Raw genomic sequence first — 23,452 nt, 5'->3', positions numbered from 1 at the left:
ACACGTAGGGCCCGGCGCCGAGCCACCGTCCTCCCCTCCCCCTCCCTGCCCCTCCTGCTTTCTGCTCCAGCCATCTGAATGGCGGGCAGCCCCTGGGCATACCATGGTCCTCACACCCCTGGGCCTTTGCACACACTCCGCCCGCCCTACCTGCTCTCCTTGCCCCTCACCTCCCTGGCTCCTGGCTGCTCAGCCCTCCTAACCCAGGGGTGAGCTCCCACCTCCGGAAACCTTCCTGACTCCTCTTCCCCGATGAGGCAGGGCAGGCATCACGCTGACGCTCTCCAGAGAGAGCTCCGGGCCCCCCTCTGCGGCCCTGCTCATCAATGAGGGCTCTAGAATGACTGCTGCTTCCCACGTCTGCCCCTTGGAGGCAATCTCGTCTCCCGCTCTGTGCTCCGAGGCCTCGGACGCACAGCCTGCATGCTGAGCCCAGGACGGAGGAGCAAGTCCCCTGCCTCCAGATGAGGCACTCCTTAGTGGGGTGGGCTCTGATGTGCAGCCGCGCCCCTGGGACGCAGCCACAGCGGGGAGCCCCCCAGGCAAGGCGGTCAGCAAGGCACCTTCGGGACAGATGTGGCTACACCTGGGCATTCTCGTATCCAGAAGAAAGGGACACTGAGTGGACTTCAGGCAGGAACGGGACCCCAGGGCCCACACTGGGGCCGTGTTCGAGAACACGGCAGTCCCAGGTGCGTGCTGGCCAGTCTCCAGATACTGGAAGCTGACGGGGACGTTGTTTTAATTTTTATTAACGTTCCTTTTCACGTTTCAGGTTTCTGGAAAGAAGAAAGCAAGCTTTCCTTCTTTAGGAGGCATCTCAGCGGACAATGAAAGAAACCACTAATTTGCCACTCTGATCAGCGGTGTCCAAGGGGAGGCAATCTGCTGCAGGAGCAAGGAGGCTGGCAGGGCTGCGGGAAGCGTGCCTCCGATCGAGAGAGCACGGGCAGCGAAACAGGGCCCGCCGCCAGGGTCTCAGGGAGCCCGTCCTTCCGTGTCTCCGGTCTGGCGGAGCTTGCCCAGACTGCGTCCCTCCCGAGAAAATCAGGGGGTCCACGTGAGCAGACAGCCCCAAGCCACACCCTGTCCTGAAAGGCGCCCGGCCTCCCTCCTGCTGTTCCGCGACCTCTGCCACACTGGGTGCCGGGTGGACACACGATGCCCGGGAAGACCGCCCGTGCCGAGGGGACAGTCTTCTCCAGGCCACCAGCTGCCGTGCGGGTACCTGGTGGCGCCTCCGCCGGCGGGGAGTGGGGGGGGACCTCGGGCTGTGCCGGGCCAGCTTCCGACAGAGGCGCGAGGTCTCCAGAGGAAACCCGAGGCATTTGCGCACGTGCGCAGACAAGTCAGAGCCGCCCCGTCGCGAACGTGTTCCGTTGCGCCGCTGACAAACACGGGGGCGGGGAGGGGGACACACTCCACAAACCTTTCCGTCTGTCTGTGGGTGTCTACTGCTCTTTTAGTCGCCATGATGTGTGTATGTGATGCTCCCAGGCAGGAAGGAGCCTATTTTACAAGCTGCCAGGAGGCGCAGCCTGTTAAATGCCTTTAAATGAAGCAAACACACGAGTATCTGGTGAAGAAACGCATTGTGCAGAGAATTAAACAAACATTCAAAGGTCCGCTCTCCAAAGGACGTGTGTGCGCCCCTGGGGACGGAGGGCTCACAGCTGCGGCCGAGGCCACGGGCTCCGATCCCTGAGCGCCGCGGGACGCTGGTCGCGAGGCGCTTTGCCGCTGCCTGCGGACCCGGGGGCCACGCACCTTGCGGACCACGGGGCTCCCGTCGTTGATCAGCTGGGCCAGCATCATGGCCACGTTGTGGTCGATGGTGGTCGAGTGGTCGGTCCTCTCCGCCGAGTTGCCCACAAACGTGCCGAGAGCGAAGACCGCCGCGCAGCGCACCTGCGGGCCGGGCCGGGTCACGGTCACGCCACAGAGGGCGGCTGCGGTCTGACCCCCACCCGGCCCCTCCCTTCTCGTGCGGTGCCCGGCGGGAAGCCGGCACCCTGGCCTCGGCTGGCCTGGGCACGGGCCGCGGCGGGCTCACCTCTGGGATGGGGTCGGAGAGGAGGCTGTAGAGCTTCTCATGCGCGCTGTCCCTCACGCCGCACCACCTGGCCGAGTCAAAGTTCTGCCAGATGCGCCCCAGGCAGATGGCCACCCACTGGCGCAGCAGCGGGTGGGGGTCGCTGAGCTGCTCCAGGCAGATGGCGATCAGATTTCCCTGCAAGCAGGCTTCCTGCGAGAAGGCACACGAGCCGCGTTCACCCGCGGCTCGGGGCAGGGGGAGGGGCCGGCCGCGGTCACAGGCCCGTTCCCTGGGGAAACTCTCACACCGCCACATTTGCCCAGGTTTCCTCGCTCCGAACCCACCACCTTCAACGTGCCCTGCGGACGGCCGGCTGGGGAAAGGAAGGGCCCCGTGTCCCGTGGTGCCCCCTTCTGGGCGGACCGGTTCAGCAGCCGCTCAGACCAGCATCCCCGCCCCCAAACAGGGCAGCTCCGGGGGCTGCGACACTTACCTGTCCTGTGTTGTAACTGTTCACGATCACAGCCAGGATGAAAGCCGTCATGGTCCGGTGCTCAGCCTGGAAAACACAGGTTGGCCTGGGCTTGCGTGTCCCTGTGGCGCAGCAGGGCTCTCTCTGTCCTGAACCTTAGTGACAAGCTTGGGGCTCCAGGTCAAGACCCGGTGCTGCTGCCTTCTGACCAGAGTCCACGGGACAGAAAACCCCGCAAGAGGGTCTGAGGGCTCAGGGCTGGCCGCTTAGCATGGCTGTTCCCCGACAGGGGCAGGACGGGGCGGGACGGGCCCGCTGGGACCCTCTGCGCACAAGCCTGTCCCGCTCACCCTGTACCCCGTCCGAGCCTGTGGAGGCGCGATGCCCACCACCGCCCAGTGCGCTGGCAGAAAACGCGCGACTCCAGCACCCTGACTCGGCTCCCGGCTTCCCTCTTTCTGTCGCGTGGGTCTGTCCTCATCCTTCCCTTGTGCCTCTGCTAGCTGGGGAACCAGTCTGCTGTCCGTAACAGGGTCGTGGTGCCTGGTGTTGTTAACGTGCACCTGGGGCAGAGTCTGAGGTCGATCTTTCTCGCTCTCACCCTTGGATCAGTCAAGGCTGCCGATTCCAACCTTCCTCCTCCGGTCTTAACCACCCCCTCGAACTCACGACTACGGCCTGTGTTCACGGCCGGTGCTTATGTAGATGGCCGCACGCTAGCCCATTCCTTAGCCCCGTGCTGTGTTCTGCGCCCCCGTGGGCTCGGTCTCTTCCTGAAGCACGGGCTCCATAAGCCCTTCACCGGGCGTCCGAATGCGACCGATTGTGCGTCTGTGACCACGGGCTGGCTTCAGCGTGTCCCGGATGGTGCGCGAGGTGGTGGGGGGTTCCGGGGTGACAGTCGCTTTCCTCCGGCGTCCGTGTCTGTCAGTCCTCCTCCCCGTACTCTCAGCTCCTGTGCAAAGCCCTCTTCTCGTTCTGCTTACTTTTAAGATTTTCCCCTTTTGCCTTTGATATTTTCTACCTCTGTTAGGTTGGGCCTTTGTGTGGATTTGTTTTTATTTAGTCTTCTCAAGACTCACAGTGCTTTCACTGAGAACTCGTTCCTTTCTTCAAACTGGGAAAATTCTCAGCCGTGATCTGTTCACGTCCTGCTTCTCCCCATGTCCCGAGTGCACACTCTGGCCTCAGGGTGGCAGCAGTGAGACGACCCCCCCCCCCCCCCCCCCCCATAGGGCGGGCCTCTGAGTCCCCTTCATGTGCTTCATTCCAGGTGATTCCTCCAGGAATTCTCTCACTGACTGTGCCATTCTAGCGTTCGATTCATCCACGGAGCTTTGGACGGCAATGTCTGCGTCTTCCGCTTACAGGACCCCCGCAAAAAACTGCCTGCTGATTAAAAGAATCTAGTCGGTCCTTTTTGAGGATGAGTAAAAAGGAAAAAACAGATTATTTCCTTGTAGCAGATGCAGAAGTGCTTCTGAAGAAACGACCCAGTGGTGTATTTCTGGACCTAATTAAAGCAACAAATTGTTTCACTGAATCGTCTAAAACATACTTACCCTTGTGCATTTTATAGTCTTTTCCAGAGAACTCTATCACGTTCGGTTCTTGGCTGCTAATTTCCTGTTTGCTGACTCCGCTCGGTGCTCCGTCCTGCGGGTCAGGAGCCGGCTTGTGCCTCTGGCCTGAGTCTCGCAGGCTCCGGGCCGTGCGAGCGCCCTGCAGGGTTTTGGTTCTGCTTCTTCCAGGGCCCCAGAGACCTCGGCCCAGACGTGGAGAGACAAACGGGGCCCTTTTCTGAGCCCCTCCCATGGGGGGTGAGGGGTGGGGGGGGGGCAGCCTCGAATGCTCCCGTATCCGCAGGGGTCCGTTATGGTGCTGCGGCTCGGCCCGTCCTGGGTGCAGACCAGGGTTCGTGTGCACAGGGAACCCCAGGGTCGGCGCCCCCTTCCCGCTGTGGCTCCCCTCAGACTTCTCGCTTCAGTTTTTGGCATGGTGGCAATGTTCCTTCTTTCGAATATCACTATGGGCTCAAAGCGTCAACGTGTTTGCAGCCAAAGAAGCGGGGCCCACGTGTGCCGGCTCGGCTCACCGCTTGGCCACGATCACCGCTTCGGTGTCCTTGTCCCTTTGGTCGACTGGATTCTTGCCCGAAAAGCAGGGACGCGGCTGTTTCCAGGCCTCACGTGAAGTGTCAGCTTGCACCAGCAAGGATGAGGCTGTTCCCACACTTGAGTTGAGACACACGTGCATTACCTGCCTTTTCTGTAACGATCCAGCCTTTAACGTCTCCTGGTTTTTCTCGTAACCAGCATTTAGCTTAGAAAAGCCGTGGGGGGGGGGGGGGCGCCTGGGTGGCTCAGTCGGTTAGGCGGCCGACTTCGGCTCAGGTCATGATCTCACGGTCCGTGAGTTCAAGCCCCACGTCGGGCTCTGGGCTGACATCTCAGAGCCTGGAGCCTGTTTCGGATTCTGTGTCTCCCTCTCTCTGACCCTCCCCCGTTCATGCTCTGTCTCTCTCTGTCTCAAAAATAAATAAACGTTAAAAAAAAAATTAAAAAAAAAAAAAAAAAAAGAAAAGCCGTGGGGATGAGCGCTGACACTCGGAACACGCCCGCGAGACGAAGCGACATCGAGGAGGGGACTCGGGACGTCTCCGGTTCTCTCCGCCGTGCTGGGGGCTACAGGGATGGAGCCCAGAAGTCGGGGACGGTGCAGCCGTGGGGGTGCCGTGTATGCACGTCCCTACCGTTAAGCGTTTCACAGAATAAGCTAACTTGGAACGTCAACGTTCACACTCTTCTTTCCTCCCCTGCCTTCCTTCCTGATTCATAAGGCACATCTGCCTCTCGTCGTGTTCCAGAACCTTCACGAGGCACATGAGCTGTCACATCTACTCATTAATCTAACGCGGCTGACAGGGTGCGAGGGAGAGCGGCTGCTGCTGTGCTGAGAAGACGCGCCAGGGGGGCAGAGGAGCGGAAACAACCAGGCCAGGCCGCGCGTCTCTCCTACGCGGACGCACCGAGGGAGCGGCTCTGACATCAGGTGCACGCCGCCCGCCCCCCCCACCCGCGGGGAGCAGCCCCGGCCACGGCCACCCCAGAGCGTGACCCGCCGGCGAGACAGACGACACGGACCCCGAGGGTGTCCCGGGAGGGGACGAAGCCTTACTGGCATGTACGGGTCCGCCAGGACCGACAGGAAGTATTTGTGACCGTTGTCCTTCACCAGGTCAGCTTGGCACGACTGGGGAGAGAAAGAGACAGGGAGAGACCGTGAGTGCGCGTGCCAGCAAGGGCCCTCTCGCTCCCTGTCACGGGCGAATGACGGACGTGCGGTCAGGGTCGGCTGCCTTAGGAGTTTTCTCCTCCCGCGTCCAATGTCCGCTCGGCAAAGGAGCCGGAATTGGTGCCCGCAGACGCACCTCACGCTCCCTCGCACCCGCGGCCGCTCCAACGGGAGGGGGCCCTGGAGGCCGCCCTCGCCTCTGCGCCCCTGCCCACCCCCTCCCTTCCCGCGTTCCCCTCCTCCTGCCTTCCGAGAGGGGGGCGCCCGGCACTGGAAACCCTCCGGTGTCGCCGCAGACCCCAGCCCCTGCTGAAGCTTCCCTGGGGCTTTTGGGAAAATGATCCCTGGGAGTCACTCGTGTCACATGTTCCTACTTCAGCCCGCGCTTCCCAGAGCAGAGGCCCAGTCCTCACGCCACAGGAAGAGCGCTGAGGCGGTGCCACGGAGTCAGGGGTAAGCGCACGGTCAGGGGCGCGGCTCCCCCAGCTCTTCGGGCCGCGCTGCACCCACAAGCACCTGCACGGCTGCGGGTTCACGTGCTCAGCACACGTCCGAGGACCCGCTGGTGCCGGGCGCTACTTTGGTCCCGGACGCAGAGACGTGACGCGCACCCCGCTCCCAGTTTCTGGAGGAGACCACCGTGTGCGTGTGACGGCCAGGAGACACTGGGGACTTGGGGGCTCAGGGGAAGGAGGGGCGCCTAAGCCGAGGGGCAGCTGGGATCTTCTGCAGAGTCGTTACGGAGGCGAAGGCGAGCCTATCCCTCGGGATGTGGGACGCAGACGGCACGGGGCTTCGGATGCCGCGCGGGGACCCCGAGGAGGCCTGAGGGGCCTGGGAGGGTTAAGGTGGCGGGTCTGCAGGTTGGCGTCTTGAGGGAACCACAATGGAGAGTGAGCGGGACCCGAAGGAGAGGCGCGCGCAGCAAGGGCAGAGGGGGTGGGGATGGGGGCGACCCCGGACACGGGAGGAGGAGGCTGTTCCCCTGGGATCTGGGCAGGAGGGGCCAGGGGACCCACCCGCCCAGCAAGATCGAAGAGGTGGGTGCCGGTGGACAGGTCCGCTAGGAGGAGGAGCTCAGTCTGGGGGCCACTGCATTTGAGGCGCCTCTGAGACCAGCAGAGCCGTCGAGAGGCAGGAGCACGTGGCCAAAGGGCAGGGCGCGGGGTCCAAGCTGACCTTCTAGGTCGGAAGTCACACCCGTGTTGGGTAGGAAGACCACAGAGGTGGAGGGTGCTTGGGCCACGGAGGACGGGGCCCCGGAGGACACGGAAGACGGGTGCCCGGGAGCAAGGGGCTTGTAAGTGACACCCGGGGCTGAGGACTTGGAATCCTGGAGGAGGGAGCCTGGCTCAGAGGCGGCATCAGTGTTCCCACGAGCACGGATTTCACACCAGGCTGGCGGGCTTGGGGGCATTTTGTACGTGCTGGCTGGTCAAGGGGCTCAGATGATCGAGCCCCAGACACTCGGGTAGAGGATAACATCTGCACGGCTTTGGGTGAAAGAAAGCCTGAAGGTGGGACAAAGTTCCTGTTTGCACGTAGGAGAGGAAAGGGCAGAACGGGAGGCAAGGAGCTAGGTCTCATGCCAGGATGCCCTCTCGCCAGCTGGGGGACCCCACTTTAGAAACCCGCACTCGACTACTGGAGTGGCCAAGAAACACACAACACATCCAGCGGCATCCGCGAGCGGGAGAGACACACAGATCACGGACGCCCCCATCCTTGGAGACGGTGACCCTCGGAACGTGGCCGCGACACTGAACGGGCTCCTGGATCGATTCCAGAAAAACTGATCTGGGGTAACACGTGCACAGAGACATGGCACGCTCCATCCGGAGGTCAAAGGCCATCACAGAAGAGTGAGGACAGAATTTCTGACGTGTGCTCCCCCCAGCTGTGTGCCCCTCACCCCCGGCCGTGTGCAGCCCCCTCCCAGCTCTGTAGACGTCATGCCCGGCCCTGCGTCCCCTCCACACCGCCCGCTTCTGGGGGCTCTGATGATCAGGTGTTTCTGCCTCTCTGTACTCAACCCATCAGGCGGCCGCTGGACTCCCGCTACGTGGGAGCTGAGCAGGTAGGCGTCGGCGGTCAGGAGGCAGGGGCACCCCGGACTCAGGTCAGCAGGCTGACTCCCGGAGAGCCAGGGAAGCCAGGGAAGCTGAGGGGCCCGCCGCTCTGAATGAAGTTTGTGACGGAAGAAGAAGAAAGGCATCAACACCCTGTCCTCTCTGCAGACACTCAGTGCAGAGGGCCTGGGGGAGGGCAGCTCTTTCACAGCCGCCCAGCGGCACCGGCGTCCCTGGGGGCAGCGGTCGGGTGCCCGGGTCTGAGAACAAAGGCCCCTTCTTCTGTTTCTAAACCAGGCGCTCGGCAAGTCAGATCAAGGCCTACGCGTCTGCAGGGGAAGCTCCCTCAACCTGTCTCATCAGGGAGGAACACGAGGCCACTGGTTCACATCCCACTCGTTCGGGAGGGAGGCCCGTGTCGCAGCGCCACACTTCCGTGCACCTGCTCTGATGGGGCGGGTCCCCCGGGGGGAGCCGCCAACAAGGCCACCTGCCTGTTCGGTCCTTGGCAGGAGACGCCTACCGACCGGCTCTGAGCTCGCTCGGACTTTCACCGGCTTCGCCGTCCCAGTCCCGCCCTCTGTCCACACCGCAGGCAGGGAGCCGGGACACCCGTTCCCTGGCCAAGCGCCTCGCTAGAAGAAGGAACACAGGCCTCTCAAATGCAACGGACGGCCCCGCAGCAGCTGCCTCCCTAACCTCGTATCGTCTGACTCCCCCCGCCATCAAGCCGCAAGTGTAACATATCAAGGCGGGAGAGGAAAGGGCATGAATACGAAATGCTTTTTCCTAAGCGAGCCCCTGCCCACCACACGCAAAACCCACCCTGATGTGCTTTTAACCCTTGTCGCAGTTTTGCTTCTTCCCTCTCAGCACTTCGGGGAAACGTATGTTACACACACACTTTTTGAGAGAGCGAGCGAGCGAGCGAGCGCGTGAGCACAGCGGGGGAGGGGCAGACAGAGGGAGCGGGAGAATCCCAAGCAGGCTCCGCACTGTCGGCGCAGAGCCCGACGCGGGGCTCGATACCACGGCCCTGGGATCGAGACCGGAGCCGAAATCCAGTCGGATGCTCAACCCACCGAGCCACCCAGGTGCCCCTAGGGAATTACATTTTTGAAACGAGGGCCAGGGAGGGGAGGAAGAGAAGCAGAGCAGCAAGAAGGACGTGAGCACGCACCTCACGTGAGACGCGGAGACGCGGTCTGCGGACGGGGACAGGACAGAGCAGAGAACAGGAAGGCTGGGGTCTGCCAGGGTGAGTGTAGGAGGCGAGGCAGCTGTTCCTTGTGGGCACCCTCTGGCAGAGCTGGCCTCCTCCTCCTCTACCAAGACTACAGTCTGTCCTGGGGGGGCGGGGGGCAGAGGCACAACCTAACACAGATGGACAGACTACTGTCGGCAGGACAGTCCTGAGCACCGGTGGGCGCGGCGACTCACGACCCGCCGTGCCCTTGGAGAAACTCACACGTTTTGTAAACGTACTTTAAGAGTTCAAAACTCGGGGCGCTTGGGTGGCTCGGTCTGTTAAGTGTCTGACTTCAGTTCAGGTCATGATCTCCCGGTTCGTGGGTTCAAGCCCCGCGTCGGGCTCTGTGCTGACAGCTCAGAACCTGGAGTTGCTTCCGATTCTGTGTCTCCCTCTCTCTCTCTGCCCCTCCCCTGTTCATCCTCTGTCTCTGTCTCAAGAATAAACATTAAAAAAAAAATAATAAGGGGCGCCTGGGTGGCGCAGTCGGTTGGGCGTCCGACTTCAGCCAGGTCACGATCTCGCGGTCCGTGAGTTTGAGCCCCGCGTCAGGCTCTGGGCTGATGGCTTGGAGCCTGGAGCCTGTTTCCAATTCTGTGTCTCCTTCTTTCTCTGCCCCTCCCCCATTCATGCTCTGTCTCTCTCTGTCCCAAAAGTAAATAAAAAAAATGTTGAAAAAAAAAATTAAAAAAAAAAATAAATAAAAACTAAATAAAAGTTCAAAACTCAAAATGCTGCAGAAAGGCATACATGGGGAAGTCCGCTTCCATGCTGGGTCCCTGCAGGGACTGGCATGACGTTTGGACGTAACACGAAAATAAACGTTACACACGATGCAAGTTGAAGCCTCCCCTCAGCGCTGCGGTAACTGCCGCGTTGGCTTATTTCTTCTTCCGGTGCTTCTCTGTGTAAGCGCAAGAAATCCGAGGACCGTGGAGACGGAGCTAGCCCTTCCCTCGACACGGGGACCACCGTCTGTGCCCTGCACCTTGTGCTTCTTCACGTGCCGCAGCCCTGCCACACGGAGAGTTCTGTCTTCACGGCGAGTGCGGAACAGCCCTTCGGAGAGCGTGGCTCATTCATGCACGCACAGGCCAGGCTGTGGGTTCCCAGAAGCAACGCGGCCCATCACAGGGTAGGTGTGTGTGCAGTTTTGGCACTCTGTCCTCGCAGCTCAGCCTGCCGTAAAGCACCTGAGTGCTTGCCCATCTGAGACGTGGAAAAACCCATATTCGGTGCAGCCCTACTGTGCGCTTTCCTCATCGTGGAGAAGCCTGAGCCTGTCCCGTGTGTGTAAGTAAGGGCCATTTGTATGGGAACTGTGGGCTCACGTTCATTCTTTGACTGTTTCTCTACTGGACTGTTGAGAGTTTTTCTTGATTTCTAGGAGCTCTTTATATATTATGAAGGCTAGCCTTTCACCTGGAAGAGGAGTTTTAAGTATCTGCGACCCACCAATGATGCCTGTTTGAAAATTTGCTCGTGTTTTTTTCTCCCCCCATGCAAATGTTTTATTTTCATGCAACCAAATCTACTAATTTTCAGAGATAGCTACATTTTAAGTTATAGCCGGACAGGCTTTCATCACTCCAAGGTTAAGCTAGAATTTGCTTGGGTTTTCTTCTAGTGCTCTTCTGGTGTCATTCTTTATATTTAAATAATTTACCTCTTTAAAGTCAGTTCTGGTGTTCAGGATGTGCAGGCAGCGAGCTCCCCTAGTGCCAAAAATTCGGGAATGCATCATCTTTTTTTTTTTTTAATTATATTTTTAAAGTTTTATTTATTTTGAGTGACACAGAGGCAGTGTGAGAAGGGGAGGGGCAGAGAAAGAGGGAGAGAGAGAATCTCAAGCAGGCTCCGCACTGTCAGTGCAGAGCCCGATGCGGGGCTCGAACTCATGAAACCATGAGATCATGACCTGAGCTGAAACTGAGAGTCGGACGCTTAACCGACTGAGCCACCCAGGAGCCCCCGGGAACGCATCATCTTTACCGCTGAGCTGAGATGCTGACTTGACCATGTGCTATGCCTTGTGTGCGCTGAGGTCCATTTCTGTTGTGCCCTCTGTTGTTGTTTGTCAGCCTGTCTGTCCATAATCCAGCCCCACGACCCTCTTTATTACTGGGGCTTCATCGTTAGTTTTGGCATCTGGGACGATTAGATCCTTACCGTTTTTCTTCCTAGTCGAAGTTTCCCTGGCGAGTGCTATTTATTTCTCCGTAGGAAGTATGTCTGTCTAGTTCCAGAAAAGAGAGAGGGGGGAAAAAAAGCTTGCTGGTAGTTTTATTGGGATCGTCTTGCAGTTTAAATCAACTCAGGGAACCCTGACATACTGACGATAACAACCCTTCTGTAATTAAACTGCCTATGTCTTCATTTGTGCGCGTTGAATTCTCTGCTCTTCAGGAATGTTTTCCAGTTTCCTTCACGGGGGTTTCTCATGCTTCGGGTCGGGCTGATTCCCAGATTTAGGGCTCTCTTGCAAACAGGGCGCACGTATCTTCCGCCGGTTGTAACCCGTGGTTTCTGCGTATTAATCCGAAGTCTCCTGTCTCATAAATTCTCTCATTAGCGGGATCTCACGGACGCCTCTGGGTTTTCCAGGTCCTAGCTGTGTGCGGACCGTGGTGGTTTGCCTCTGCTTTTCTAATTTTTGTGCCTTTAATTCCAGCCTCTGACTGTGTTAGCTGACAGTGACAGTGACATCTTCCTCTGCTCACTTTTGCTTTTGCGTTTCCCCATTAGTATGCTGCTGGCTTCTGGGCTGACAGGAAACCAGTCTGAACGTTAGAGAAGCAGCCACTGGTGCCGTTACTGAGCCGTTTTCTTCCTTCGTGAGATCGACCCCCGCCTTCTTGTACTTGTTAGCGTTATTACTGTAACGGCTCAGCTTTTTAAAGGTGGACGCTGAGCCAAGCCTTCACCCGGGGAAGGACCCACTGGGCAGCGCCGTGCAGCCTTTCCGTGCTCTCCCGACTTATTTCCAGACGTTCACAAGTACGGACGTAATGTGCTTTGCTTGTTTTGTGTGAGCCTTTTAGTGTTCTTTGTGTGTGCTGACACGTGTAAAACATAAAATTTACCATTTTACCCACATTTATTATTATTATTATTTTAATGTTTACTTATTTTTGAGAAAGAGACAGAGACAGAGTGTGAGTGGGGAGGGGCAGAGAGAGAGGGAGACACAGAATCCGAAGCGGGCTCCAGGCTCCGAGCTGTCGGCACAGAGCCTGACGTGGGGCTCGAACCCACGAACCGCGAGATCGTGACCTGAGCCGAAGTCGGACGCTGAACCGACTGAGCCGCCCAGGCACCCCTATTTTACCCACTTTTAAAGTATGCGCTTTGGTGGCCCTGAGCACAGTCACGATGCTGTGCACCGTAGGTGCCAACGTCAATGTCACGCTGGCTCCATAAACAGCTGCAAGGTGTCCCTTCACCTCCACTCGGGAGAGATTCTCTGCCCGGAACGACGGGGCGTGGCAGGACCTTCCCAGCACCCTCTCGCTACTCCTTCTGCGGAGACGGTCTGCTCGAGCTTTTTACTCCTCGAATCAGTTTGCGAAGTTCTACCTTCCTACAAACAGAAGCCTGCTGTATCCAAGCGTTACTGCACTTGCAGAGATGTGCACAGTCTCAGGACCACACCTGTCCTCCCTCCCACAGTGTTTCCTGCCTGGTCACTTCTAGATTGTACTTGGCCCCCTTAATGAGGTGAGCAGATCCTTCCCCCCACAAAGAAGCCACTTCTTATCTATGGTTTCGTTTTTATATTTTTGTTTGCAAACTCAAGAGAAAGCCCTCTCTTTTATCTCTATCAAACTGCTTTTTTCTGCGCGTCTGTGGTCCCTTTCGCGTCACCGTGTCGTCCATCTAGCTGGCCGCTTGCTCTAATGTGACTCTGTGAGGACGGTGCGGGGACTTACGACTGTGAAGTCTTCTCTGAACGTGGCTTTAGCTGTGTCCCGGGGGTCCGATGCCCGTTATTTTCATCCTCTGTGCTTTTGGAAACTATAATTTTGTTTTGTATTTTTCCTTTGACCCAACATCGAAGATAATTGCTTTTAAAAAAACTAAATTCCTAGTTGTCCGGCCTGTTCTGTTTTCTGACACCGTTATTCATTTCTGGTCCTGCCATGCACATTGTCTGCACTATTCCTGCTTTTTGGAAATTCTTAAGGTTTCTTTTGTGGCCTAATACACGTGGTCAGATCTCACGAACAGATATTTAACGGAAGAAATAGTCTTTACAATCAGGACACAGGTTCGATGTGTGTTCTCTAGGCTGCACTGGTGAGTCTGCGTCACTCTTCACGAAAGCAGCAGCGACGGTCATGCCTGACTGTGCCTGGGCTGTTACGAGCCCTGTGGCCACGGACACGGATTCCACCACCGCCTCGACAGGAAGTTAAGTCCCGTGTGTACGCAGTGAGCTGCCCGAGGGCCGTCCACAGAGCCGGAACCAAAACCGAGGCCGGTCCAAATCACAGTGCCTTCCTCACTCAGCACCAAGGCGTTTACCTCCACCTCCTCCATTCTGTGGGGGGACAGGGGACACGCGGGTCCCAGCGTGTTACTCAGCTCTCTCCTCGACGGAGACGCCTGCCCTGGCACGGCTCCGCGGCTCAGGTGCACGCGCCAGGAGGCAGTGGTTCCATTCGTTCCGCTCTGGGCGCGGAAGGCCGGGACCCTTCCCCCCGCCGTGTGCTCCTTGGGGTTTCTCTACGTGCAAATCAGATCCACACACAGAGCGAGAAAGGGCAACACGACAGCACCGGCTGGTCCGTTCCTCCCACCCGCGTCCAGCTCCCCAAGGGCGGCCAATCGCCATCCTTTTGGACGGGTTTTCAAGAATTTACCTCCAGATTTCGAAACAATGGCCATGTCTTTATTTGGCCACTTCCACTACAGGATACGAGGATTTCGTTCTTTTGTGCTTCCGACTTTTGTCTTCCACCTACTTTCCCAGATGATTTCACCGAAGCTTTCGGTCAATTCGACACTCCGCGTTTACGTTACGTTCAGGCAAAAATCTTCACTGAGGAGGCGAGCTGTGTACTCTGACGGCATTTCCTCACTATAACCCTTTTGCTTCACTCGCTTCTCCGGCTGACAGACAACCCCTCACTCGTTTCTGCACCTGCTCAGCCACCAGAGAGCCGTCAGTTCCTGTGTCTCTGTCCGCCGGGCCCAGGGGACCTCTGCTCTGCCTGGGTGGATTCTGGCCTAGGCCGGAGAGCGGCCCTCACCCCGGTGCCGGTCCTCCTGCTGGACTGGGACCCGCGGTTCCTGGCGCTCATCTGAGATTCCTGGACTCATGTGACGTGTTCGTTTCTGTAGCGCAGCCCTACTTTGCCAGCCAGGCCCTGAAACTGTCCCTGTGGTCACACTGAGCCATGCCGCATGGGGTTCTCCCCCACTTGGTGTCAATTACCCAGGGGCAGAACGGGCAGCGGTGACGGAGAAATGCTTCTGAACAAAGAGACGCCCCGCCCTTAGCCTCCCCCCCCTCCGATACCGGGTGCTCGCACTCACGCCTTGTTTGACATGATGCGTCTCCGTGCATCCGTGTCTTGGCTCCTGGCCTGTCGTCCCCACCGCGGGCATCCGAGCACCCTCTGGGCACAGCCTCTCAAGTCAGCCCAGCCACTCTCGAGACCTTCTTTTTGGTCTTACTGTGGCTGGACTCCCCAAGTGGCTGCCTTCAGGTGAGCTCCTTACTCTGGTCCCTGCTCTGCTACACTCTCAGCTCTTTGAGGACAAAACCCTGATTATTACTCTCCATGGTCCCGGAATGTCGCGCAGCCTGGTTCCCATCAGAGGGCCACTGAGCGTTTGCTGAGCAAATAAAAAAGCCAACGTGTACATGGAGAAGCATGACGCAATCCGGGACGTTAATCACACCCGGTAACCGCTTCCAGTGTGGACGAGTCAGTCCAGAGGCCCGTGGAAGCAGGAGGGATGGGCTTTCCTGGGTCCAGAGCTGCTGAGCCGCAGGGCCAGGATGTCGAGGCCCGGCCTCTCCCTGCCGCGCACTGTGGGCTGCTACCCAGACCCTGGACCCGGGTCGCCGCCAGGTGCAGCCTCAAGGTCCCGGGTGGGAAAGGTGACTCAGCTGGCGGCCCCGGACCGTACCCCAACCCAGCCTCGACTTCAGGCTCCGCACACCAGAACCGTGGTCGCCCTTTTCATAAGACATGTAAGAGTCGGGTCCCGCTGGGCTGCGCTCGCACGCTGACCCGCACCCTGTCCTCGTCCTCGCTCTCCTCGCGGGCTGACCCACACCCCTGTCCTCGTCCTCGCTCTGATCGGTGCCGCAGAGCCGGTGAGCGATTCAGCCCAGCCTGACGATGAATCACAGGGCCTGAGTCATCACCCAAAAAGACGGCCTGTCTTGACTGCCCTCAGCAGCAGGCTGACGCTTCAGCTCCTCTCACCAGGAAGTCCCCTGCAGCCTGAGTCACCGCGCCCATTCATGCTACAATGGGCCCGACGACCTGACAGCGGTGGTGACAGCCTCCTGCTTCCTCCCTTGGCTTCTCACGTCACTCCTGGAAATCCAGAGGCATCTGGAAACGACGGTCTCCCTTCTGCCAGGGACAGACACGCTCAGCAGCAACCTGGCCTTTTACCAAAGTGCGAGTCTGGCCGGGCCTGGCCTCTTCCCGGGCAGGTGTGGGAAGGGGCAGCCCCCGGCTCCTGCGACGTACTCTCCGGGTCCACAGTTCTCCAGGGGCCCCGCGGGGGTGGATCTGAATCCTCTCCGGGGCGAAACCCACTCCGGGGGCCTCTGAAACGCAGCCGCCTCACGTAACCGGGATGACGGCTACGAAGGGACGCGTGGCAGCTGTAGTTCACCAAACAATACAAACGGCACCTCACATCCACTGAAACGGCACATCCTTGCGGACGACAGCTTCGTGAGACATGCAGACTTGTGCTCCCCGATGCTAAGATTTAGTTTATTTTCTGCACTTTATAACCCATAGTGTAGAAATTAAATGGGCCATCAAAGCAATTTAACTATTGATGTCAAAATGAGCAGGCGGGAAGGGTAACATTCATCAAGCGCCTACGGCAAGCCGGACACGGGGCCGGGGCTCTCCTGGGGACTCGGGCCTGGCTGTGGCCCCCCGGCTCCTTCACCGCCCGCGGCCCGAGCACCTGCTGGGTCCGGGCGGTGGGGCAGGAAGGCTGGCCGGGAAGGGAACTGAGGGCATACACAAAACCCTGGGAATGCAAACACGAAAGAAAAGAGCTCCGACACCAAACCTTATAAAATAAGGCTAACCCAGCGACAAGGGCGAGAGATGAAAAGAACAATATTCAGATTTTTAAAAAAGCAATGAAGGATAGTAAAGGAACCGTGTTCGACCTCAGACATAAAGCCGGCCACGTAGCAAAAATCCCAGCGCACCACGGTGACCTCCTTGTGGAGAGAAAACGGTGGAAGCGGGGTTTGGGGCGGGAGGGGGGCACGTGGAGACACCCGGAAACACACCTCAGCCAGGCGGTCCAGGTCCCGTCGGTGGCGACGCATCATGTCGACGGCACGGACCCCCGACACGAAGAGAAGGGCCCTCTGCCTCTGCGGTCTTCCTCCCCGAGCCCATCACCCGACATCAGACACACCCCACCGGAGGGACGGCCCCAGCACCCCCAGAACCGCCGGGCCACCCGAAACCAGGGACGACGTGAGAGACGGCTCGGCCCGGAGACGCCGGGGGAGACGTGACGAACGGAGTGGAAAGGGGACGACAGGAAAACCAAGGACACTCGAACGCAGTGCGGACTTTGGTGAGTGGCAGTGTCATTCCTTAAGATGTTAACAATGGGGGAAAGTGGGTGTGGGGCACACGGGAACTTTATTCCTGTTCTAGGTTTTCTGTAAATGTCACCTGTCCTAAAAAGTGGTTTATTAACATAAAACCTGTAGGAACGAGGCAGTCAGAGACAGAGAGATACACAAGCTGCCAGCACAGGAGTAAGGTCTGCCCCAGGGCCTGAGCGGGCCAGCCCCTCGCAGGGGCCGGGCCACCGGGACGGCAGGCTCTGGACTGAGAAGTCTCCGGCCCGCCTGGGCACACTTGGGTCTGGGGGACCCGAGTCCTCACAGGATGGGGGAGGAGACGATGCCCGCTCATTTTCTCCACTGAGCTTTTCTGTGTGAGCCTGGAGGGGGCGGTGGGACGGGTGCAGGTGCAGGAAGAGAAGCTGGTGACATCAGAGCCGGTGGGGGGGGGGGGGCGGTGGTGGTGGTGGTGGTGATGGGATTATTCTGTAGGGAAATCAGCACATGTTCTGGGACCGGGGAGGGGAGCCAGCATAGGTGTGAGGGCACAGAAATAAAATTCATCCGCTTTTACTCACAGAGTATGTTCTTTCTGGTCCCACAACTGCCTCACACATGGCGAAGCTCTGTGTATCCCCACATTTGGATTGACGTCATGAATGCAACACAGCGTTTTTCCAAATTTGCAGACAGCGTGCCCTCGGTGCCCTGGTGGCACTGTGATAAACCTTTACTGAGTGGAACTTGGGAAAGTCTGCCTGAACTGCATGTTAACGGTGCCTACGGATAAACCCCAGACAACCGCAGCCCAGCTTGCAGGGCTCTTTGCCCGTCTCCCCTCCCTCAGTCTGGTTAATTAGCAGAAAGAAAAAGGATAATAAGGGGTCTGAGGGTCACCAGCCAGCACCACCCTCCCGGAGCACGGCCCTCGGAGACTGCAGGTTTGGCCACGTTTCGTACACTTTCTCATCCTCCTGTGACACTGCTCTTGACCTGTGACCCCATCACACGACCTCGAGGACAACTTAAATCCTCTGCACCGTGTGCGCTCTCCCTCTCGCTTCCCCTGTGCTTGTCCGCACTTTTTCAAAGTTGCGGATGGTGTGAGGCTTTGCCTGGAAACTTTCCTGAGAAAAAGGACGACGTTCTCTTGCATAACCACAAACCCCTGTCACTCAAGACATTCAGCATCGATGCCACGCTATTAGCCAATATCTAGTCTCCATTCCAATTTCTCTCGATGGTCAAACAACGTCTCTTACAGCTTTTGGTTCTGGGTCCAGGATCTAGACCGGCACTTACTGGTCACACATTACGAGTCTTTGTCTAGAACAACCGCCCCACGTTTTGTTGTCTTTGTCGAATTGAAAATCTAGAAGGGACCGTACAGTTGTGTGTAGACTGTTCTGCAACTTGAAATTTAAAAAATAACTTTTTAAACATTTATTTATTTTTGAGAGTCGGAGTGCAAGTGAGGGAGAGGCAGAGAGAGAGGGAGACACAGAATCCGAAGCAGGCTCCAGGGTCCAAGCTGTCAGCATAGAGCCTGATGTGGGGCTCGAACTCACAAACCGTGAGACCATGACCTGAGCTGAAGTCGGACGCTTAATGGACTGAGCCACCCAGACGCCCCTGTTTTATTTATTTTTGAGAGAGAAAGAGGGAGAGAGAGCAAGCAGGGGAGAGGCAGAGAGAGGGGAAGGGAGACACAGAATCCAAAGCAGGCTCCAGGTTCTGAGCTGTCAGCACAGAGCCCGACGCGGGGCTTGGACCCGTGAACCATGAGATCGTGACCTGAGCCAAAGTTGGACACTGAACCGACTGAGCCACCCAGGTGCCCCCACCATTTGAAATTCTTAACAGCTCTGAGGTTGAAGCAATATACAAAAAACCGCACATCTAAAAATACAGATTTCAGTAATTGTGGACATATGGACACACCCATGAAGCCACGCCCACAATCAAGGTAAGCAACCTCTGCCCTCAAAACTTTCCTTGTGCCCCTTCCGAACCGCCCCCCCTCCCCCCCCCCGCCAACCGGCAGCCATCTGTTCTCTGTGAGTACGGTTTACATTTTCTATAATTTTATATAAATGGAACTACATAGTGAATACCGTTCTTTTACTGGCTTCTTTCCCTCAGCTATTTTGGGGCCAGTATATCCTTTTTTATTGCCTAGCAGTACTGCCCCGTGTGGATAAATCACTGTTTGCTTATTCACGCCCGTTGATGGTCTTTTGGGCTACTTCTGTTGTTTGGCTATTACAAATAAAGCCACTATAAACATCGTGTATCACTTCTGAACAGACGTGTGCCTTCGGGTGGGTGTGCCACGTGCGTTTCTCCAAATCTGCGCCTGGGCCGGACGGTGTTTGGATTTTGGACATGCTAGCAGCCGCGGGCCGGTATCGGACTGGTTTCATTTGTGTCCTCCAAGGACAAATGGCAAGCGGCAACTTTTCGGGTGCTCTTCTGTCAGCATCCTACTTCCTCCGTGAAGTGACTATTCAAACCCTTTGCCCGTTTTTTGGTTTGTGTGTCTGTTTTCACGTTGAGCTTTGAGAGTTCCCTATGGGATCTAAGAGTTTGTATTAGGTAAATGATGTGCAAATATGTCCCCACTTTGAGTGAACTTTTTCATGCGGCATGAGGTGTAGACTCATTTGTTTGCATCTGGACGTCCAATTGTCCCAATGCCACGTGGCGAAAAGACGCTCCTTTCTGTGGGGCTGAACTATTTGCATCTTTGTTGCAGATCAGTTGACCACACACATGCGGTTCCAGCCCCTGACTTCTCATTTGGTTCCACTAACCGTTTTCACGCCACTCTCAGTGCTGACTGTTAACAGATACGGGTAAGTCTCGACACTAGGTAGTATTAATCCCTTAGCGTTGTTCTTTTTTTAAAAAAGAAAGTTGTCTTGTTTATTCTTAGGTCCTTTGCATTTTCATATATGGATTTGTAGTCAGGGCCCATGTTGATGGGATCTCTCCATTTATCTAGATTTTCTGTAATTTCTCTTGCCAATGGATTGTAGTTTCAAGTACAGAAGTCTTGCACATGTGTTGCTGAATTCGTCCCCAAGTATTTTATATTTTTGATACTGTTGTAAATGTTTTTTACTTTGATTTCAACTTCCCATGGTTGATCAACAGTATATACAAACAAAATAGATTCTTGTGTGTTGACCTTATAACCTACAACCTTACTAAGTTCACTCAGGGGTAGTAGTTGTGGGTTTGTTTGTTTTTTTAATAGGTTCAATTAGCTTTTCTACAAAGAGAATCATGTTGATTGAAAATAGAGACAGTTAAACGTTTTCCTTTCCAACCTGGATGCCTTTATTTTTCTTGTACTCCCTGGGCTTCGAGTACAGCACTGGAGAGAAATGATGAAGGCAGACACCCCGGTCTTGTTTCTCATCCCAGTGTTGAGACTTTTCACCATTAAGTGTGATGTTGGCTGTAACGGTTTTTGTAGATGCTGTTCGTCATGTGGAGGAAGTTCCCTTCTGTGACTGGTTTGCCGAGAGCTTTTTTTTTTGTTTTTTGTTTTTTTAAAGTCTGAAATAGTTTTTAGATTTGGTCAAATGCTTTCTTTGTGTCTACTGAGAATGATAATACGGTTTTTGTGACTGTTAATATGGTAAACTACGTGATTTTTTTTTTTAATCATTAAACAATCTCGCGTTCCTGAAATAAATTCCACTAGGTCACGAGTTTTTAGCCTTTTTATATGCCTCTGAATTTGATTTACTGAAGCTTTTTAAATTTTAATTTTTTAAATATTTTAAGTTCATTCAGTTTGAGAGAGAAAGTGAGTGAGCATGCACGCATGTGAGTGGGGAAGGGGGGAGGGGCAGAGAGAGAGAGAGAGGGAGAGAGAAAGAGAAAGAGAGAGAGTCCCGAGACCGGTCCCAAGACCGATGTGGGCTCGGCCTCACAAACCGTGGGATCATGACCTGAGTCGATACCAAGAGTCGGACGCTCAGCTGCCTGAGCCCCTCAGGTGCCCCTGATTTACTAAAGTCTTATTTGGAGCGTCTGACCTTCACAAAGGACGCCGGTCTGTGATGTGTCGTCTGGATCTGGCACCGGGCACTTCCTGCCGGCGGTGGAATGACACGGCCGAGTGCTTGTTTGTACCCATTCCCTCAGTGACGCTCGCTAGAACTCGCCAGTGAAGCCGCTGGACCTGGAGTTTTCTCTGCAGGAACGTTTCAAAATACAAATCCAATTTCTTAACAGACACGGTACTATTCTGACTCACTTCTCAAGTGAGAAACTCGTGTCATTCCAGGAATGTGTCTTTTTCATCAAACTTACCGAGTGTTCTGGCATGGAGTTGTTCATGCTATTCCCGTATTATTCCCTTAATGTTTCTAGAACCTTCCGCGACGCCACCTCTCATTCCTGGTGTGGGAATTGGCGTCTGTTTTTCTCTCCGCCACGCTGGGAACGGTATAGAGGTTCCTCAAAAACCTAAAAATAGAACCGCCCTACGGTGCAGCAATAACACTAATGGGTGTCTAACCAGAGGAAATGAGATCAGTATCTGGGTAGCTGTTTGCTCATCGATCTGCTCGAAGAACCAGCTTCTGCTTGAACAGGTTCTCTTTATTGCTTTTCTGTTTTCTTTTGCATTGGTTTCCACTGTGATCTTTATTTCCTTTCTTCTACTTCCTTCGGGTTTAATCTGCTTTTCCTTCACTAATACCTTAGGGCTGAAGCGGAGGTCAATGATTTAAACCCTCCCATTTCCCAGCGGATGCCCTGGAGCGGTGCCAATTTCCCTCTCAGCGCTGCCGAGCTGTGCCCCCACTTGTCCTCATGTGCTGGGTTTTCGCTGGCGTTCAGTTCAAGGTAGTTTTTACTTCCCCTCAGACCTTTTTGAAAAATATCATTCGACAAGTTTTATTTCACTGACTTCATATTTTCATATAAATGATAGAATTACAATAAACTTTATCAGTAAAAGTTGTATGTTGTGGTACAAATCGTACATATTTTTTCTAGCTTTACTGAGGCGTAACTGACAAATGGAAATACATTCAATTTTTGTATATTCAACGTAAGGGTTTGATACACGCATCCGCCGTGAAGTGATCGCGCGATCCGGTTAATGAACGCATCCACGAACTCACAGTTATTTTGTTTGGTGTGATGAGAACACTTAAGGTTTACCATCTTAGCGGCTTTGGAGCGCACATACGGAACTGTCACTGCGGTCATGGGGCCGCACGTCACAGCCCGGCTCCACGTAGAACCGGAGGTGTGTGCTTTTCCACACGCACCTCGCCGTGTCCGCCACTGGCAGCCCCCCCCCAACCACCGTCTCTCTCTCTCTCTCTCTCTCTCTCTCTGGTTCTGGAAGTTCGACTTTTTTAGACTCCACAAGTGGATGGGATCAGGTGGTATCTGTCCTTCTCTGTGTGGCTTACCTCACTTCGTGCCCTCCAGGTTCAACCATCTCGCCAGACAGCAGGATTTTCTTCTTTTCTCCGGTGTGCGTGTGTGTGTGCGTGTGTGTGCGTGCGACCCTTCCGTATCCATTCATCTGCTCAGGGTCGTCTCCGTGCTTGGCTGTGAAGAAGGCTGCAGTGAACACGGGGCTGCCGGTGTCTCTGCGGGGCCGGGTTGCATTCCCTCTGGTGCTACGCCCACTGGTGGGAACGGACAGAGGTTCCATCTTGAATTTCCTGAGGACCCTCCACGCTGCTCTCCCCAGTGGCCGCACCAGTTTACGCTCCCACCGACAGTGCCTGTTTTGTTCTGTTCTCTCCATGGCCTCGCCTACACGCGCCAACTCCGTGTTCTTGAGGACAGCCAACCTGACGGGCGTGAGGTGATGTCTCAGTGTGGTTTCTATCGCGTTTCCTCGTGATGAGTGATGTGGAGCGTCTTTCCGCGGACCTGCTGGTCCTCTGTGTGTCTTCTTTGGAAAAAGGTCTACTCAGGTCCTCTGTCCATTGTTTAACGGGATCGTTTGGGTCTTCGCTATGAAGTTATATGAGTCCTTGTATATTTTGCGTATTAACCCCTTGTTAGATAGACAGCTCGAAAATACCATCTCCAGTTCCACAGGCTGCCTTCTCAGCTCTTTAGTCTGATGTACTCCCATCTGTGTATTTTACATATAAATATTTAAAACTACACATATCATCTTATATAAATATTTATGTCACGTATATAACATTTATATGTTTTAAATATTTCATGCATCTTATACTTACGTTACTTGTTAAAATTTCATCTTATAATTTAAACATTTGAACACTTACTTATTTAAAAGCGTGCTTCGTTTCCACGTGTTTGGAAGTCTTCCCATCATCCAGGGCTGCGCTGCAGCCCGCGGTGCCGTGTGCTCCTGGCACGTGGACAGGAGGGGTGTTCCCCACGGATTTCCCTTCTCCTCGCCATGCCGTCTTCTCCAGGAGCCCCGGCTTCTCCGGGTACGGTGGTGGACCCTCCGCCTCTCCTGGCAGCTCCAGAGGAGCTCCTGGGCTCCTCTCGCGCAAGTCCTTTCCCCCCAGAGACA

The 23,452-nt window shown here is 55.8% G+C and overlaps 1 protein-coding gene across 2 annotated transcripts in view; it reads right to left on the bottom strand.

The window, feature by feature from the left end:
* Positions 1-23,452, bottom strand: part of RPTOR (regulatory associated protein of MTOR complex 1) — a 338,621-nt gene that overhangs the window by 56,209 nt on the left and 258,960 nt on the right. For both annotated transcript variants that reach the window (XM_043585750.1, XM_043585751.1), the window contains 4 exons: positions 5,685-5,759; positions 2,529-2,594; positions 2,054-2,245; positions 1,768-1,908 (listed from right to left, as the gene is read on the bottom strand). In XM_043585750.1, the coding sequence (XP_043441685.1) occupies positions 1,768-1,908; positions 2,054-2,245; positions 2,529-2,594; positions 5,685-5,759 (474 nt within the window). The remainder of the gene's footprint in view (positions 1-1,767; positions 1,909-2,053; positions 2,246-2,528; positions 2,595-5,684; positions 5,760-23,452) is intronic.

The sequence above is a fragment of the Prionailurus bengalensis genome, chromosome E1, assembly GCF_016509475.1.
Source record: "Prionailurus bengalensis isolate Pbe53 chromosome E1, Fcat_Pben_1.1_paternal_pri, whole genome shotgun sequence".
Lineage (NCBI taxonomy): Eukaryota > Metazoa > Chordata > Mammalia > Carnivora > Felidae > Prionailurus > Prionailurus bengalensis.
The sequence above is the reverse complement of the archived record's forward strand: the minus strand, read 5'-3'. Positions and strand labels throughout refer to the sequence as shown.